Raw genomic sequence first — 16,968 nt, forward strand, 5'->3', positions numbered from 1 at the left:
GGTCAAATATGTACAACCAAATATTTGTAAAAATAAAAAGTACATAGGTAGTACACTTTCGATGGGCTGGTGGTTTTAGCATTTGTAAGATGCTAACCATCATATACTTAAGTAAGATATATGTTACTCATATGTCACTGAAATTTTTACCCGTTCCAGTCCCTGGAGTTTCAATTTGACACTCCCGACTAAAACCAATATCTCTCTCTCTTGTTTTCCAACCGATTTTCGCAAAAAAATTAGTTTTGGAAATCTCGTAATGTAACTCAAATATGTTTCCCAGGCGATATTCAAATACAACATTTCAGATTTCGGTTATTCAAAGTCTAAAAAAATCAGAAAAAACATGCTTCGAAAATAGACTGCAGATCTGCTACGGAGTGCTCAAATACACATTTCGCTTAGTTTCGAAGAAAGCTGAAGATAGAACCTATACGTTGCACATAAGGATATGGTTTTTTGATATTTTTTAGGTTCATAACCAAAAAAAAGGTAGAAAAGTCGTTTAAAAATATAAGTATATCAGCACCAACACGTGAAAAGGGTCTATGTTCATTTATGACGTTTCGAGAAAAACGCGTTTGAAAATTTTGCAATCTTTTTTAAATCGCTAATTAAAATTCACGAGGAATCTCCAAAGTCTTTAGGGTCAAAACGGTGCGTAGGATCATTCTTAATATGTTTTTATCGTTACGACGGTTTTATCATGTAAAAATAGCTCGCAATTGTTTATAGACCCTAGCTGGAGTATGAAATTCGTCTGAATGTTTTATACACCCTTCGCTTTGTACTGTATGTCTCATATGTGTGAGTGAGATGGAGATAAAATTTCCCCTAATTTTTGACAAAGGCTTATGGTTTTCGCTATAGGAGTGAGTGAATAGCTTTCCGCATTCTTCCCCTTTTAAAGTTTTGCATCTAGACCGTTTGCTTTGTTGTGGAGTAAAGGGTGTATAAAACAATCTGTGTGAGGATAGTGTCATTTTATGGCTCTAATTTTTTTAGATCCTTTACTCAAACTGCATTATAAATCTTACGAAAACTGAAAAACTAAAAACGGTTTTTGTGTTAAGTAGAGCTTATATTGTGCTATTTGAATCCACTGAAAACCGGTTTTGTTTACTTTGTATTTTATACCCTTTTCACATGTTGCTGCTGATATGAATGATTTTTAGCAGATGATTTTTTTAGAGAGAATTGGAAAGTTGACGTAATTTGGCACATTTTTGCATTTGTAGATTTTCAAAATACGACACACATAATTTTTGAAGAATTATTCAAACCTTTTGTAAATTTGCAATTTCCCAGATTTTCTAAGACTTAAATTCAACTTTGCACTGAACTTTGAATATATTAACGCGATATTTTCGTAAAAGTTGCGCGTTCGTTCCGAAATTGGGTGGGACTGGGCGGCAAGAAAGACCAAATCATAAGGTGGTTCGTACCAGTTGAGTATTTTGGCGTTGGATTTGCTTTAAGTTTTATATTTATCATATTTGTGTAAAGTATTGCAGCGCTAATGTAATTACACCTCTAACCTCGGTGTGAAATTGCTCGAAGTTTTTTTTAGAACATGGTCTGAACTTAAGTTTCACAATTTTTCAATTATCCTGCGTGGAAAATAATAAAAAGGTACCATTAACCGAGAAAAAAAGGTGAATCCAAACCTCGTAGTGAGGTGAAGTTCACCTGAATTGAGCTGAATAAAAAAGTACAATTCACCTAGAAAAAAATGTAAACCCAAATAAGCTAAAAGTTACCTTGTAGCGAGTAACAGTAAGTAAAACAGTACAATTAATCTCTAAAAAAAGTAACTATTTGCCGAACCCGTTTATTAAGGTTAAGCTGTTTTGTCGTTCAGGAAGGAAGTTTTGCTTCGTGCCCAATATGTGAAAATCGGAACAGAATGGTAAGTGTTTTCTTAGATATCATTTAGTTGTGCTGGTTCTCGTCATAATACTTTGCTTTTGTTTCAGATCGGCCTGGTGTATTCCACGTCATCCTCCAGATATCATTCCGGAAAAGCCGGACCTGACCGGATTAGTCGAACGGAGAAGGGCATGAATGTACGCTAGCAGAGGAGGATTCAGCGGCCATGGTGGCTCGGAAGAACGCAAAGCCAAATTGCGAAAAAGGACTTGCCTCAACAATATTTTTTTCTAAACACGGTGATACATTCCAATAACAAATATCTAAATATTAAAGTCCCTATTTAAATATCCATTTTTTAATGCTTTTTTTTAAATTTTTATCGAAGAAACCAACTAGCATTTAACTTTTAAATCAGAGAACGGGATAACGGTATTATTTACTATTTTACTAGGAGAATGCGAAAAAGATAAAAACTTACCTTTTTCTAGGTGAATTAAAAAAATGGTAAAATTTATCGAGAAAGAGGGGTGGAAAAAGGATACTGTTACACAATCCACCTCTGACCTGTCAAATCTTTCGAACCGTATATTGTTTATCCGTATATGTATATCCGAAAACCAAATTAACCATCCTTCTTAACCTAGCTATTCATGAAAAAACGTAGGCAAAATCGGGTGAAATGAAGCTTTCAGAGTAATCTGATCTAAAAACCGTTTAGGCCATTTGATATTTCGTATTGTTTTTTTGTCATACAAGAAATGATAGGTTACGAGAATTTATAGCGCGCGGGTGCTTGAAAACGAAATAGGTACCGTTTTTGAACGAAAATCTCCAGTGTGCGCTTATAGGAAACAATAATTTATACAAAGTATAAATCCTGTTTTAATACTACAAAAGAACAAATACAAGGTTTTATAACAGCAATGAGTTAAACTCAAATATTATTCATCATACAGGCATGGATTCAAAAGATCATTTTTCCACAACTTTAAGAGTTAAAATTGATGTTCGAGTTTCTTGAAGAATATGATTTAATAGAATATGATTTAATTACACAATTAAAGTCAAACCAAACAACGAATTGCCACCTTATCTATTTGAATAGACGATAGATGTATGTACACATATACATTAATCCATTGCAGAGCTCCTTCTCTTCAATTACAACGCTCCTTGTTGCAAGCCTTGAATAATTTATTACACCTGGCACACATAGTTTTCCGTTTTACCTGTTTGGTAATGCAGGTTACCACAAAATGATAGCTTTTTCACTCTTACAGGTATAAAGAAAGGTGAGCAAAAGTATGTTATATCATTGGACCCTTTGTTACAGGTAATTTTATTTTTGAACATTCCTTAACAAGGAATTTTCGATTACTAACGAGACGGCAACTGAATGTAATTGAAAGAACATAGAAATTTTAAAACTGGATAGAAACGACAGAAGACAATCCACACTATCAGTAAGCCGCATTTCTTCTTATCAAAAACCCAACAAAGAATAATTCCCTACAGTCGACAGCATTTCATCTCATCATAATCCGATATGGTTCCAACTCTCATCACAAGAAAGATTGACTCATTGAATTGGACGGACCTTCCCAATAGGTAGAAAAATTCCATTCTCAAAAGAAGTACCTCTGGAGCTTTGGCATGTGGTTGCAAATCGAGCCGATCGATCAGTTAGTGAGTTATGTGCTTTCCGTATTTGTTAGATCTTTTCCTCAGCTGGATCCCAAGAGCTTTAGTTATGAGTAGCGTTCATATGGGTAAGTGTTTTAATAATTGAAAAAGAGTATAGTAGATTTTAAAGTATGGTTTCCTAATTTCAGGAGTGTGTTGCGATGTTTGCTGCGAGGAGAACATCCGCGGTCTGCGACAAGCTTGTTTGGTTTGCGAGGATTACGATCTGTGTGAAAAGTGCTTCCAGAATAAACGGTTCAACAATGATCACCTTCCCTATCATCCGACTCAGCCAATTCTTCCGTTTGACGAATTTATCGAAACTTTACATCCACTGACGGCTGACGAAATTCGCGTCTTCCGATGTCCCTACTGTGGAGACAAGGAATTTAACATCAAGGAACTGTTGGAACATTGCCGGAAGTACCACGAAGCAGGCAGCCATCGAGTACGCTGTCCGATTTGCGTCACCTATGGGATTAAGAACAAACAGAATCGTCTTCTGGAAGGGACCTTGGCCAATCACCTGGTAAATGATCACGTAGAGGTTGAAATTGGTAAGTACTCCCTGAATGTTTCATTTAAAACGTTAAACAGGAATCTAAAAAATAATCAACTTTTCTCCATAGGTGAACTGGCATCGGAAATTAGCCAGTGTCCGATCTGCATCGATGACATGAACTTAGATGCGCCAAGTTGCCGGCCCCTGCTGTGTGGCCATCACTTCCACATCCGGTGCATCGTGCGTTGGTTGCGTCGCAGCATGAACTGTCCAGTGTGTCGAGCGCCGGTCGAACTTCCCTTGGGGTGACAAACTCAGTGTTCATAGAAGCTATAATTCACACTTTTTTTTAAAAATAAATTATTTTATACTCTCTGCAAATTTTGTGTTTATCCTATCTAGAGAAAAAAAAATCCAATGCAACAATACTGGACTTATTAATAATGCATAAAAGTTCGAACAACGAATTAGTTTTGACAGTTTGGTGCTCAAATAAGTTATATCACCAGAAGATTTGGAGCGAATTTTGTTAGCTAAAAAAACAGAATAAACCAACCCAATGAGGGATGGCGTTCAGTCAAGCTGCAGTAAAACCCCCGCTAAAAGTTTGTTCCTTTCGATTTGCTTCGAAAGCAGGTACCGCCTTCGAAGCTGCTCCAACTTAAAGTTTAATATTTCGCACAAAATATTGTAGAGCAGATTGTTGTAGAAAAATTTTACCTTAATGATAAGTAGTGCAAACAAGACCGATCTGACTATGGGAATCTGTAGAATGTTAGCAAAAATAAGAATAAGAAAAAATCCTAAACTGGGGGAACTTTGATCAACATGAAGTTAAGTTAAAAGTTAAAATATCTGAAAACTGTTTTCTACGTTTGCAAGCCTATAAATTGAGTTTTGAATAGGCTTAATTTGGTTTGTTGTTGGATATTTTTTATTTTACTTGACTTAAAATGTAGTTTTAAAATTTCAAAATATCTGTTTTTTCGAAAACTCACATACAAACACTTTTCCTGACAAAATGATACCATTTAGAAGCAAATGGGTTGTTTTATATGATGGGTTAACTTTTTTCCTTTGTATTTTTATAGTTTTAGAGTTATTTTTATAGTCATTATATGATAATTTTTGGATTTAAAAAAAAAGAACATTTTCTATGAGAAAGCATGTATAAAACAAATGGCTGGAAACCCTATCAAATGGTTAAGTTTGAATAAAAAAAGAACATACGAACAGTGACAGGACCTAGGGAATTGCATGGAGGTAAAATTTCATTCGTTTTTGCGGCCGAAAAATACTGGAAAGTGGTTATAACTTTTGCCCCTAAATGTATGCAGCAACAATGTCCATCTTTTGAGTATATTTGTTTTTGAAAGAAAACATTGAAAAATTCTATTTAGTTCAAACAAAAAATTACTGATATTGATGTTTTTAAGACTTCTGTGCTAATTAACATCAAAACAATAATTTTGAAGATGTTGAGATACGTCAAAACCATAGTGATCAAAGTTTCCCCGAAACATGAAATCAGGTTTTGTAACAAACATTTATAGCCACTAATGTAGTTTGAACATTCTGTTCTCAATGATCATGTTTTATACTCCCCACCCCAGTAAGTATTTTAAAATTTTTTAGTGTTACAACCCCTTCCAAAATATTCGAAAATGAATTAAAAAAGTGATCAAAGTTCCCCCAGTTTACGGTAACTTAGAACCTTATCCATCTATTGATTCCATTTATGTTGCTTTTATTTGAATAAAAAGGAAAGTTTTTTCATAATTCAAAACTTTTCTTTTTTTATGACGGCATTGAATTTATCAGGTGATTTAGAGTGTTACTATTAAATTAATGATTTACTACTATTAAACAACTCATTTTGAATAATTTAAATGAGTATTCAACACACGCTGAATTGGGAGAGCAAAAATAGAAAAATATGAACACATAGAGTAAAGTGGGGCAAGAGTACGCACTTAGTTGTGTACTTATTGTATCTCTTCAAAGAACAAAGTATCGATCATAGTAATTAAACCAAATTAAAGTAAGGCTCTTTACCTTGATTGTATGACGCAAAAAGTTTTAATTATGTTTGTAAACATTGATAAAAAATCATATTTTTCAAAAATTACCAAATCGTACTCTTACCCCACCAGTGGGGCAAGAGTACGCATGAGGTGGGGCAAGAGTACGCATATAATAAGCTCATTGTATTCCATTCTGGTCCGGTGTAATTGAGGTCTTGAATCATTATAATCGTTTATTAAACAAAACGAAACCTTTATTTCATAAACAATAGTTAAAATAAAACAGTGATTTTATGGGTAACGCTGTTCGCTTAGCAAAGGCAAAGGCGAAGCGACGCAAATCACTGAAAGTCAGACCGTAAAAAGCACTGTGCAGCGCTCTGCAGTGATTTACGAGATCCTCTGACTGTTGAGGAGTAAAAACTGAAGTGAATTGTCCATGGATTTCAGCACCGAATCCCTGGTCGAGAAAAATGATTGTTATTCACAATTCAATACAAAAATATCTTCTGTTGATTACCCTCTTAAGGCGTTTACGCAAGGTTAATTCCGAAGTCCCGAGGCTTTCAGCAATCCGGCGCTTCGATTCTCCGTCCTTCAACCGCTGCCTGGCGTTTTCCAGCATCTCCGGAGAGCAAATCTTCTGGATAGTTTTCCTTTTGAACGTCCTGATTATTGAAAACTTGATTATTCTTTGGGTTAGCTTTCCAAATGCTATCAAAAAGACGAAGGAAACCAACGCGTACTCTTGCCCCACCAAACCTGCGTACTCTTGCCCCCTACGATCATTTGTGAAAAAAGCTAAAAGTGCTAAATATTCCGATCATATCCTGGCATGAGTGTTCCACAGATTTAATCTATATTAATTATGTGTCCTTTGTCACGTATGCAGATTTGATTAGCAAATTTCCACGAAGCGTAATAATGTTTCTAAATACGCATAAAATTACATAAAAATTGGAAAAACTAAAACTTATCTCATTTCTCCGACGTGCGCGAACCAAACCACAAACAAAAACACATATGATCAGCTGACTCGATGACCTGTCAAACCGGTACAGTGTTGCTAGTTTCAGTGTTGTCGTTTACTGTAAAAGCCTAGTGCGTACTCTTTCCGCCTGCGTACTCTTGCCCCACTTTACTCTACAGCTTGAGCAAACAAAAAGAAAGATAGGCCTTTAATCAAAAATCGGTCGAAAACTAGCTCCTGTCGAAATCTAGCGTATCCGCCCTATATATAAAAAGCAATTTCCGTTTGTTTGTTCATTTGTGTGTTTGTCTTCAATAGGCTGACCCGCCTTAAGACCTAGAGAGCTGAAATTTTGCATGAGTGCTCATTAGGACCAAGATCAATGAAAATGTTTTTAAATTTTTAAATTTGCACATAGGAGTTATTAGGGACGAGCAATTGATTCCAATCATCTAATTTTGAGGCACGGGTCGTCCATATTACCTGTTCACTGTTTGAGCGATATTGACATTATTATACACCGGATTGAAATGGAAATTGGCACACGAGAGTTTTTAGGAACGAACAATTGATTTAAATTATCCAATTTTGGGCCAGGGGTCGGAAAAAGGGGTCGTCCATATTACCCAGGGTGGCCAGCGAGTTTCCATTTTTAAATCTCCGGTTTTTTCCCGGTTTTCCCGATTGAAATTTCATGGTTCTTCTAGTTCTAAAATACAATAATGAATTTGTTTATCAGATTTTTTTTAACCAAAAAAGTAGCCATTTTAGAAAAGTTGCACGTAAATTTTTCAGTAATTGAATTTGAGTAAAAAAAATCAGATCACAGTGTTTCGTTGGGATTTCTACAGAAAAAGCTGTTTTTTGCAGAATTTAATAAAAAACATTTAGCAAATAGTTCTAGTTTTCATAACCTTAACTTTATCTTGCGAAATCTTGTCAAAAATTGTTACCTTCTTTTTAGTTTTTCATACAAACTTGGTTTTTATAAGGGGAAATCCTTATTGTTAACATGGTTTAATATGATGCCATGTAACACTTTTACTTCTCTCATACTGAATTTTACTTGTGAGCTCTGGCTTCTGAATTCTGGAATTTTTAACATATTTGAAAAAATTCGGATTGAGTAACTGATATATAAATCAGAACTAAAACCTGAGTGTTTAGTGCAGGATTTTGAATTTGGCTATTTATCCAAATTCTGAAAATAAATTTCCAGGACGACCTTAAAAATGTATATTTCTATTTGATATCTTAATCCAATTTTTAAACATTATTTTTAGGTGAAATTTACTTTTTAAATTCTGATTTGGGGGATCAATGCTTAATGAATGAAAGTCCGAATTTTCTAAAGTGGTTCCGTAATAAAATCATTCGATCTGCGATTTTCAACATTTTTTTTTATCTTATAAAAAAATTGGTAGTTAACTAGAAAAAGCGCGGAGTATATACTAAAATCATTTGAAAACTTGGTATCTTCTTTCACCATAACTATCAATTAACCAAATAATATGGAGGCTACTCTGTTTTTTTTTTGTTTTCCGCATTTTTCATATTTGAATATGGTATAATGAAAACGTGCACCTATTGAATACTGCGATTTTTTTATAAAAGTACCATGAACGCAATTCAAAACAGCCAAAAACAAGTAAAGTAACGTAAAAAATTCGCATTGTAGAAATTATTTAAAACCAATATTTAATAAAAAGACCTTGGTAAAATTTTACGTTTCAAGAAAATTGGTTCATTTACAGGTGACTAAGGACTGAATAAAAACTAAATTTATATCTATCCTTTTCCGTTCTATTAACAATTCATCTGGGGATTTTTTTTTATTATCTGACGGGTTTGCGCCGGGGGTCTTCAGATTTTCCCCAAAATTGAAAATTTGGTTCATTTTTGCGACTTAAAAACACATGTATTTTTTCAGATTTCTAACATTTTTATTTTTTGAGTTAGCTTCGGTTAGATTTTTTTGTAAATAAAAAATAACCATTTTTCAAAGCTACATAACTCTGTTGTTTCTCAACGGAAATTATAAAATAGCACATCAAAATGCATTGAAATTTTATCAGCTTTCCAAATAGAATAGTTGAAAAAAATTAAATAATGACCTTCAACATGAAAAGTTGTAAATAAACTTTAAATGGCGTCTAAAAGTACCGTCTGCACCACCGAATATTTTGCAAAAAATACCATTGTTTAGCTCGATTCATGATGCAACTTTCATCTGAAGACACCAAAGTGGGCCATTAACACCTTGAAGAGTTATGAAAGAAATAATGACAATAAATCTCTTTTTTTGCATCGAAAACAAACAATGGTCGAACAACTGCACTCACATATGGAGATAGCAAGCACTTCTAACAACATGGAAACAAAAGAACTTATCAAAACTGGTAAAAAAAAACACTATTTTTGCTTCCTTTTCAGACTGCCCTTACTCGCATAACAGTCCTATATGAATTTTCGTCATTTTAGGTCAACATAAGGCTTCAACATAAAAGACTAAAAAAAGAGGTTTTGTTCTAGAAATTTCGAAAAAAAAATATCAATTCGTGGCAGTCCTATATGAAATATACCTGAATAACAGTCCCATATGTGAAATACCACGGATTTGGTTACTTTTCAATGTTTCTTTCGGCGAAATAGTCTTTGGTTTATAGCTTTGAATCATTTAAACATTTTTTTAACTCACTTGATGTCGAATGATGCACACTAGTTTTCGAAGGCAGGTCTGACTTTCTTAGGAATGACTTCCTGAGCGAAAAACTATCGGATGCAATCAAAAATCGTAAAAAGATTCAACTTACAATGTGGAATTCATGATATTTTTTTGCAAAAGTATGTTTCTTTTTCTTACAATTGCATTTAGAAGTTCAAAAATGATCAAATTCAAGTCTTAGAGCACCTGTATCCGTGGTCCAAATAGCCGGTTTAGACCCAAATTCCGACCCGAGCAACCGCACTGGTGATCCATTATACCAGTTTCAACACAACTTTTTTTAGAGCTGGTATAAGGATTGATCCAAAACTGATGAGATTCAGATCCAATTTGACGCAGTTCTAAACCGTTTGACAGTCAATGGAACACGAGTGCAGTTGCCAGTTTTTTCATTGGATCGGATCTAATTTCTTTGGCTCAATTCTTGTATAAATTAGACCCTAGAATAGACCACGAATACAGATGCTCTTAGAAAGTAGCTTGGTGAGAAAAATATATTTTGTATGGGACTGTTATGCTAGTAGATTCGAAAAAGGTTTCAAATATGGTCGATTAACAGTCCCATAATGAATAAAAATGGCGCTCTCGACCTTACCAATAACCCAATTTCGAAAATTTCAGGCCTAACGATTTATTATGACAACCGAGAAACGATTTTCGTTTATGCTGAAAGTGGTGGTCACAAGTTAAAAATATATTCCAAAACAGAAAAAGCTGATTGTCTCGCTTGCTTATTTTTGTATATGGGACTGTTATGAAAGAAGGGGCGGTAGATTGTTGCAGCTTAACTGACTTCATGTTATATCCAAAAATCTATTAACGTATTTGTTTATACCCAGTTTTGCACCAGGTCACAACAAGTTATGCACATTTTACTGTCATTTTTAGAAGTTTATGCGCTAAGTTTTGCATCCGTAATTCCCCAGATTTGATTTAAAATGGACGGTGGAACACTGAAGATTCGTGTGTGAGCGATCGAGGTAGCAAAACGCTGACGACGAATTATGTTCGTTCTAGTATGGTAAACCTCAAAACTGGGCGAATGTAGAAAACGAATACGGTAAAAGTATCATATTTCCATCATTTTACAGCCTGGGCTGGCCATACTGAGCTCTTTGATTATTTCTACAAAATTTGTGCCACTTTCTCATACTTTTTTGATCAATGGGAAAGAATTGTGGTGTCCAGTGCTTAGCTCCCGATATAAAAACTATGTATAGCACGTCTATATTTCATTTTTTTAATCACATTTTTGTGATCCCAAACACAGGAACTGAACCTTCTACTATTGGCATTGATTATGCTTCACAATGATCTTTGATCGAAAAATTAATAAGTTACATAGTATGTGACCAGGTTGTAAAAGCAACATTCCCATTATTAGTTATATCACTTAAACAATACGATACTCAAAATTTTGGTTAAAATTCAAAGTCAGTTTTGCTGCAAACAATCTACAAAGCAAGAAAAAGTAGTGTTTTTACCTGCTTTGGTAAGTTCTTTTGTTTCCATGTTGTTAGAAGTGCTTGCTATCTCCATATGTGAGTGCAGTTGTTCGACCATTGTTTGTTTTCGATGCAAAAAAAGAGATTTATTGTCATTATTTCTTTCATAACTCTTCAAGGTGTTAATGGCCCACTTTGGTGTCTTCAGATGAAAGTTGCATCATGAATCGAGCTAAACAATGGTATTTTTTGCAAAATATTCGGTGGTGCAGACGGTACTTTTAGACGCCATTTAAAGTTTATTTACAACTTTTCATGTTGAAGGTCATTATTTAATTTTTTTCAACTATTCTATTTGGAAAGCTGATAAAATTTCAATGCATTTTGATGTGCTATTTTATAATTTCCGTTGAGAAACAACAGAGTTATGTAGCTTTGAAAAGTGGTTATTTTTTATTTACAAAAAAATCTAACCGAAGCTAACTCAAAAAATAAAAATGTTAGAAATCTGAAAAAATACATGTGTTTTTAAGTCGCAAAAATGAACCAAATTTTCAATTTTGGGGAAAATCTGAAGACCCCCGGCGCAAATTGTCAGATAATAAAAAAAAATCCCCATCTTTATTTGTTCAAACGAATTCATTCGGTTTTTTGGTCAGACTCCTCAAAATTCTTCCCCCATTCCAAATATGTTTGTTACGTGGCTACTCATTTTTTCAAGTTTTGATTCAGCACAACCTTTTTTAATAAAAAAATTGAAGTTACGAACATCTTAGTTTTTGGGATGTAAATTAAGTAAAAAGACTATTTGATTTCAAAGTATGAATTTTAATTGTTTTCACTTATTTTTGGCTCCCTTCCTCAGTAACACAACACAAGTGAAGTGAATACATGGCACACAAGAATATTATGACTTAAATGCCTTAATAAAATTATTAAAAAAAAAATAAAATAAATTATCTCTTCACCCATATTTTAGGTCTTTTTTGTCCAGAGATTAGTAAAGAAAGTTAGCTTTGCTATACACCATACGAACAATATCCTTGAGCTTAAGAATATATTGTGCTCTTTGCTTTTCTACGAAAATTTGTTCATTTAAAACGCCTACATTTAAAATATTTTTGAACAGGACCTGGAACAACTCAGAGCCCTGAAATGTATGTGCTGAGCTCAAATATCCCGATTTATAAGAAATTTCTAACTCTCCCGCATTATAGATACTTATGAAATTAAAATTCCGATTTTTTTTTTGCTTTCCCATCCTGAAATAAACGACTATGGGTGGAAAAATTTTGAAAATAAATTTCATCATGATGAAATGAATGAACTTTAGGGTTCAATAAGTTTTTTTTATCATAAAACAATCTTTACAGAATTTTCCCGGTTTCGATTCGAAATTCCCGGTTTTTCCCGGTTTTCCCGGTCCCATTTTCAATTCCTGGTTTTTTCCCGGTTTTCCCGGTTCGCTGGCCACCCTGATTACCTTATCACCGTTTTTGCGATATTGACGTTATCATACATTGGATATAGATGAAAATTAGCACAGGGAAGTTTCCAGGGATTGATAATCGATTGCTGATATGGTATAAAATTTGGTGAAAGGGGTTAGCAAAAGGGGTCGTCCATATTAACTCATCACTGTTTTTGCGATACTGACGTTATTTTACATGAAATTACATTGTTATTGCAATGAATACTCATGCATGTAGGTTTTAAAAGACGGGCAGCCGATTTTAGATATAAAATTTTGTAAAAGGGGCTGGCCAGAAGGGTCGTCCATATTACCTGTTCATTAATTTTTTGCGATATTAACGTTATTATACACCGGATTGAAATGGACATTGGCACACGGGAGTTTTTAGAAACGAACAATTGATTCCAATTATACAGGCTTCTTCGATTCTCTTGATTTTTGCTGACTTTTTCCCATCTGCTTGTCAAATGCTCAAGAGAAATATGCTTTCTCACACTTAAAGAGATCAAGCAGTCCACTTTTTGTTGCAGAGCATTTCAAAAACGCAGTCACCCAATTTCATTCTCGCAGGGAGAAATGTTTATCAGCTGCTCAGTTACTGGCTGAGAAATCAACGACTGAACAGAGCTGTGATGCTTCGGTTGTGGTTTATTTCAGCTCTAGCTGACCCAGTGAACTCTGATTCTTAAAATTTCGAAATGAATAACTTTTGTTATTTGAAATATAATTCCGGCCGGTCCAATTCTTCAATATATGATTCTCAGAATTTCACCCAATGAAGCAGGTTGACAAATAGAATGAGGACGGTTCAATGACACATTAAAGCTGTCCACGTGATTTAGTGAAACGGCCCAATTCCATATGCGATTTGCATTTCTTTTTCTCCTAGGAGCGATGAGAATAGCATAACTATGCCCTTGCCTTCACTGAGCAATTCATTTCACTGATCACACGAAGCACTGATGAGATTTTTTCAGAGTAACACACCAACAGTGCTCTGACAGTAGAAAAGTGATCATTCGTTAGAGAAAAAAAATCTTTGCTTTCTCAGCAACAGATGATGAAATGCTCGTTTAAAATCGGCTCACTATTATCAGGAGCGAAAAATGTCACTGTCTCCGTTTGGGAAAGATGAGCAAAATGAAGCCTGGTTATAAAAGACGGACAGCCTTATTCAGGTAGCAAATTTCGTTAAACGAGTCGGCCAAGGGGGTCGCCAATATTACCTAATTACTGTTTTTGCGATTTTGACATTATTTTTTACTGAAGGCTGGATTAATTATTAATAATTATTTAAAAAAATATGACTGGCAGCTCAACACAAGAATTTTAAGCTGAAGCTCAATATTCGAATCAGTGTTGATCTGAGAGTCACGGTTCTTTTTAATAGAGCCACGGTTTTTTGGTTCAAATGAGCAGCTTTTGGTTCTTCGCCCATCAAATCACAGGCAACATAAACTGAAGAGCAAAGAACATCAGAAAGGCGTTCGTTCGTTTTCTCGAACCAAAAGAACCGTGGTTGGCGCTGGTTAAAAAAAGAGCCACGACACGGCTCGAAAAAGTGCCGCGACTTGTCGCTCAACTGTGGTTTACAAACTGAACTGCAAGCACTGATAAACTGATGTAATTCCCTAAGCAAATGAAAGAATGTTTTATCGCCCAGAAATTTTGGGCGACATCTAGCTCATCATTTCCGAACCATAGGCTCCTGCGTGAGCATTTCCTATTCTACTAGCGCCATCACTATCAACGGTATGATCACTAACTATTGAAATGATGGTTGATGAAAAGGGAGCCCAGAGTTACATCAGCTTATCAGTGCTGCAAGAGCGGAATATGAAGAGCCGTTTGATTCGATAAAATGAACGGATCGGCCCCTACTCTCAGCTCGGGCCCTATCGTGGCTCCAGAGATGCCAATGTGCCTGATTTTTTAGGATTTGTCTGATTTTTCGAGACTCTGCCTGATAACCTGATAAGCTATTAAATTTTTTTGATTTTTGAAAATATACCTGATGTTGCCTAATTTTTGCGAATGTGATGAAAAATGGGTAGTAAGGATATGGATTAGGTACCATTGCTGAAGTTAAAAAGTGAAAATGTGGCAGAATCCAAGCAATCGAAAGATTCCCTTTAATTCTTATTTAAAAAAGGAATTAAAGGGAATCTTTGATTGCTTTGATTTAGTAGATCAAATAGATTATCAAACCAAAAAGGCTCACAACATATATTAGAGTGAAAATGGGGAGGGATGACCAAAAAAAAAGGTCATAACTTTGAGCAAAATTTTCGTTATTTCAACGCAGCCTGATTTTGCCTGATTTATATTTCACCAGTTCTCTGAATTTTGAAAAAAAAATGTTGGCAACCCTGGCTCTTTTTTTTATACTCCACCCCACCCACCACGGTTCTTTTGGTTCGAGAGAACGAATGGACGGCTTTCTGCTGTTCTCCGCTTTTCAGTTTATGTTGTTTGTTTAGTGATGGGAGAGCAACCAAGAACAAGCTCTTTTGGAAAGAACGAACGAACCGTGATTCGCTCGAATCACGGTTCTTTTGATTCGAAAAAACGGACAGCTCTCCACTCTCCGCTCTTGCATATTGCAGTTAAGTTTTCAACCGGTGTTGAACGGCGGGCCACGGCTCATTTTTGAACCGCGGCTCTTTTTTAAGAGCAACGGTTCGTTCGTCCTCACTGTAGCATCCTGGTCCGAGCATTCTCTGATCAGTGTAAAATCAAAACTCCTCAAATAGTTTATGATTCTTAGGATTCTTTCCAAATTATATGTAACTGTCTCTCGTTCGCTTTATAACTTTTCTGTACTCTGCCTATCATGTAATAATTGAATCTTATTCTAAGAATTTAAACTAAAGTAACATTTTGTCATCCTTTATAAGAGCTTTAACGTTTAAAAATCCCTTAAAAAAGTATGGCTTTATGCCATACTTTGTCAAGAACTCCCATGTGGATAGGCTACATGCCATGTTTAATACATTGAATTTATTTTCTTATCCTTTTTAAAGGTTTTCAGATTTCTCAGGTATATGATGAAATCTGCAAAAAAAAGGCTAGGCACAATTTTCCCGTTTGTTTGGATAACGTGCCGCTTTTAAGCCTAACCCTTTTCTGATACGGTTCGTTCGTTTTTTTTGAAGAACCGGTTCAAATGAACGGCTCTTGAGCCCTCGCGCATCACCAAAATAGCCTCTTTTGTGACATGTCAATGGCCTCACTCAGTATTAAAGTTACAAATAGGGCCCAAAAAGCCTTCTATGAACATTAAGTTACAAAATGTGGCCAATAGCCTTTTTTGTGACATTTCAACTGTATCCGCCATTTCATAAATATGAAATGTGAACGATCATCACTAAAGAGCATGTAATCAATTAATCATTTTTTTGTAGTTTGGAAATTTTTGAAATATATATGTTAGCCACACTAGTAAATCAAATAACTGTTATACACTTACTCACCACTCTAAATACACTGAACAGTACATAACATATGAACACCCCTAACACAGAAAAGGAAACATAATTCTTATAAGCAACACAACATAGCGATAAGTCAAAAAGGATTCTAATTAGAATTAGGAATCAGCTGTTGTTCAGTCAGTTGCTATCGAACCCTCAATAAACGACGGTGGAAACTATCCGGGAGTTGAAAAATAAAGTGTCTTGTTCGGCTAATAAAATTGTTGGATTACTGGAACGCTATCGGATTTGACTTTTCTCTGGACTGATTGGAAATACGCTTTGGAAGAACACTCCTTGGTAGCAGACCCGGCGCTGGAAACAGGATTTAGATTGACTGGATTGGATAGTTGGATTTTTGGCATAAAACAACTCAGCTGACGAATCAAGGTATTTACATTGGTGCCGTGACCAGGATACCCAGCTGAGCAGGTGGCCATTTTACAAGGAATCAAGCCAAGCTCCTTCATCTGGCGCCAGAAAACGACATTTTGTTGGCGGGATTGTATTAATACAACGGTGGAAGTGATTGCTATAATCGCCATTTCAAGAACGAGCTTTTTTATTCATCGTAGAAAAAAACAAAGGGCTAGAAGTTTTCGGCCACAGGTGAGTGGCTTTCCATTATCCCATATCATATCCGGTGGTGCTTCTGGTGGATTTTTCTTTTTTCATGTCATGCGGCGAGCTACGATTTGAACGGTGATTGATTATTGGAAGGACTATAACTGATCTAACTGGCAACTCTACGGAATTGATTGGAAAGGACCTCTAACAGTGGAGTAGATATATGATTACAA

General features: G+C 35.2%; 2 protein-coding genes across 2 annotated transcripts in view; one reads left to right on the top strand and one right to left on the bottom strand.

The window, feature by feature from the left end:
• Positions 1 to 16,968, bottom strand: part of LOC129741713 (beta-1,4-N-acetylgalactosaminyltransferase bre-4-like) — a 109,745-nt gene that overhangs the window by 56,117 nt on the left and 36,660 nt on the right. The gene's annotated exons all lie outside the window — the stretch shown is intronic.
• Positions 3,541 to 4,423, top strand: LOC129741715 (E3 ubiquitin-protein ligase Kcmf1-like). Its single transcript, XM_055733461.1, has 3 exons — positions 3,541 to 3,641; positions 3,705 to 4,112; positions 4,185 to 4,423. Exons 1-3 carry the CDS (start codon positions 3,566 to 3,568, stop codon positions 4,364 to 4,366), a joined length of 666 nt encoding a protein of 221 aa, XP_055589436.1. The 5' UTR covers positions 3,541 to 3,565; the 3' UTR covers positions 4,367 to 4,423.

The sequence above is a fragment of the Uranotaenia lowii genome, chromosome 2, assembly GCF_029784155.1.
Source record: "Uranotaenia lowii strain MFRU-FL chromosome 2, ASM2978415v1, whole genome shotgun sequence".
NCBI lineage: Eukaryota > Metazoa > Arthropoda > Insecta > Diptera > Culicidae > Uranotaenia > Uranotaenia lowii.

What these genes read in the sequence shown, in the direction of transcription:
- LOC129741715 (XM_055733461.1), top strand. Translation starts at nt 3,566, where the DNA reads ATGTGCTTTCCGTATTTGTTAGATCTTTTCCTCAGCTGGATCCCAAGA. An exon ending in TATGAGTAGCGTTCATATGG is followed by an intron (nt 3,642 to 3,704) that starts GTAAGTGTTTTA and finishes TCCTAATTTCAG; the next exon opens with GAGTGTGTTGCGATGTTTGC. An exon ending in TCACGTAGAGGTTGAAATTG is followed by an intron (nt 4,113 to 4,184) that starts GTAAGTACTCCC and finishes TTTTCTCCATAG; the next exon opens with GTGAACTGGCATCGGAAATT.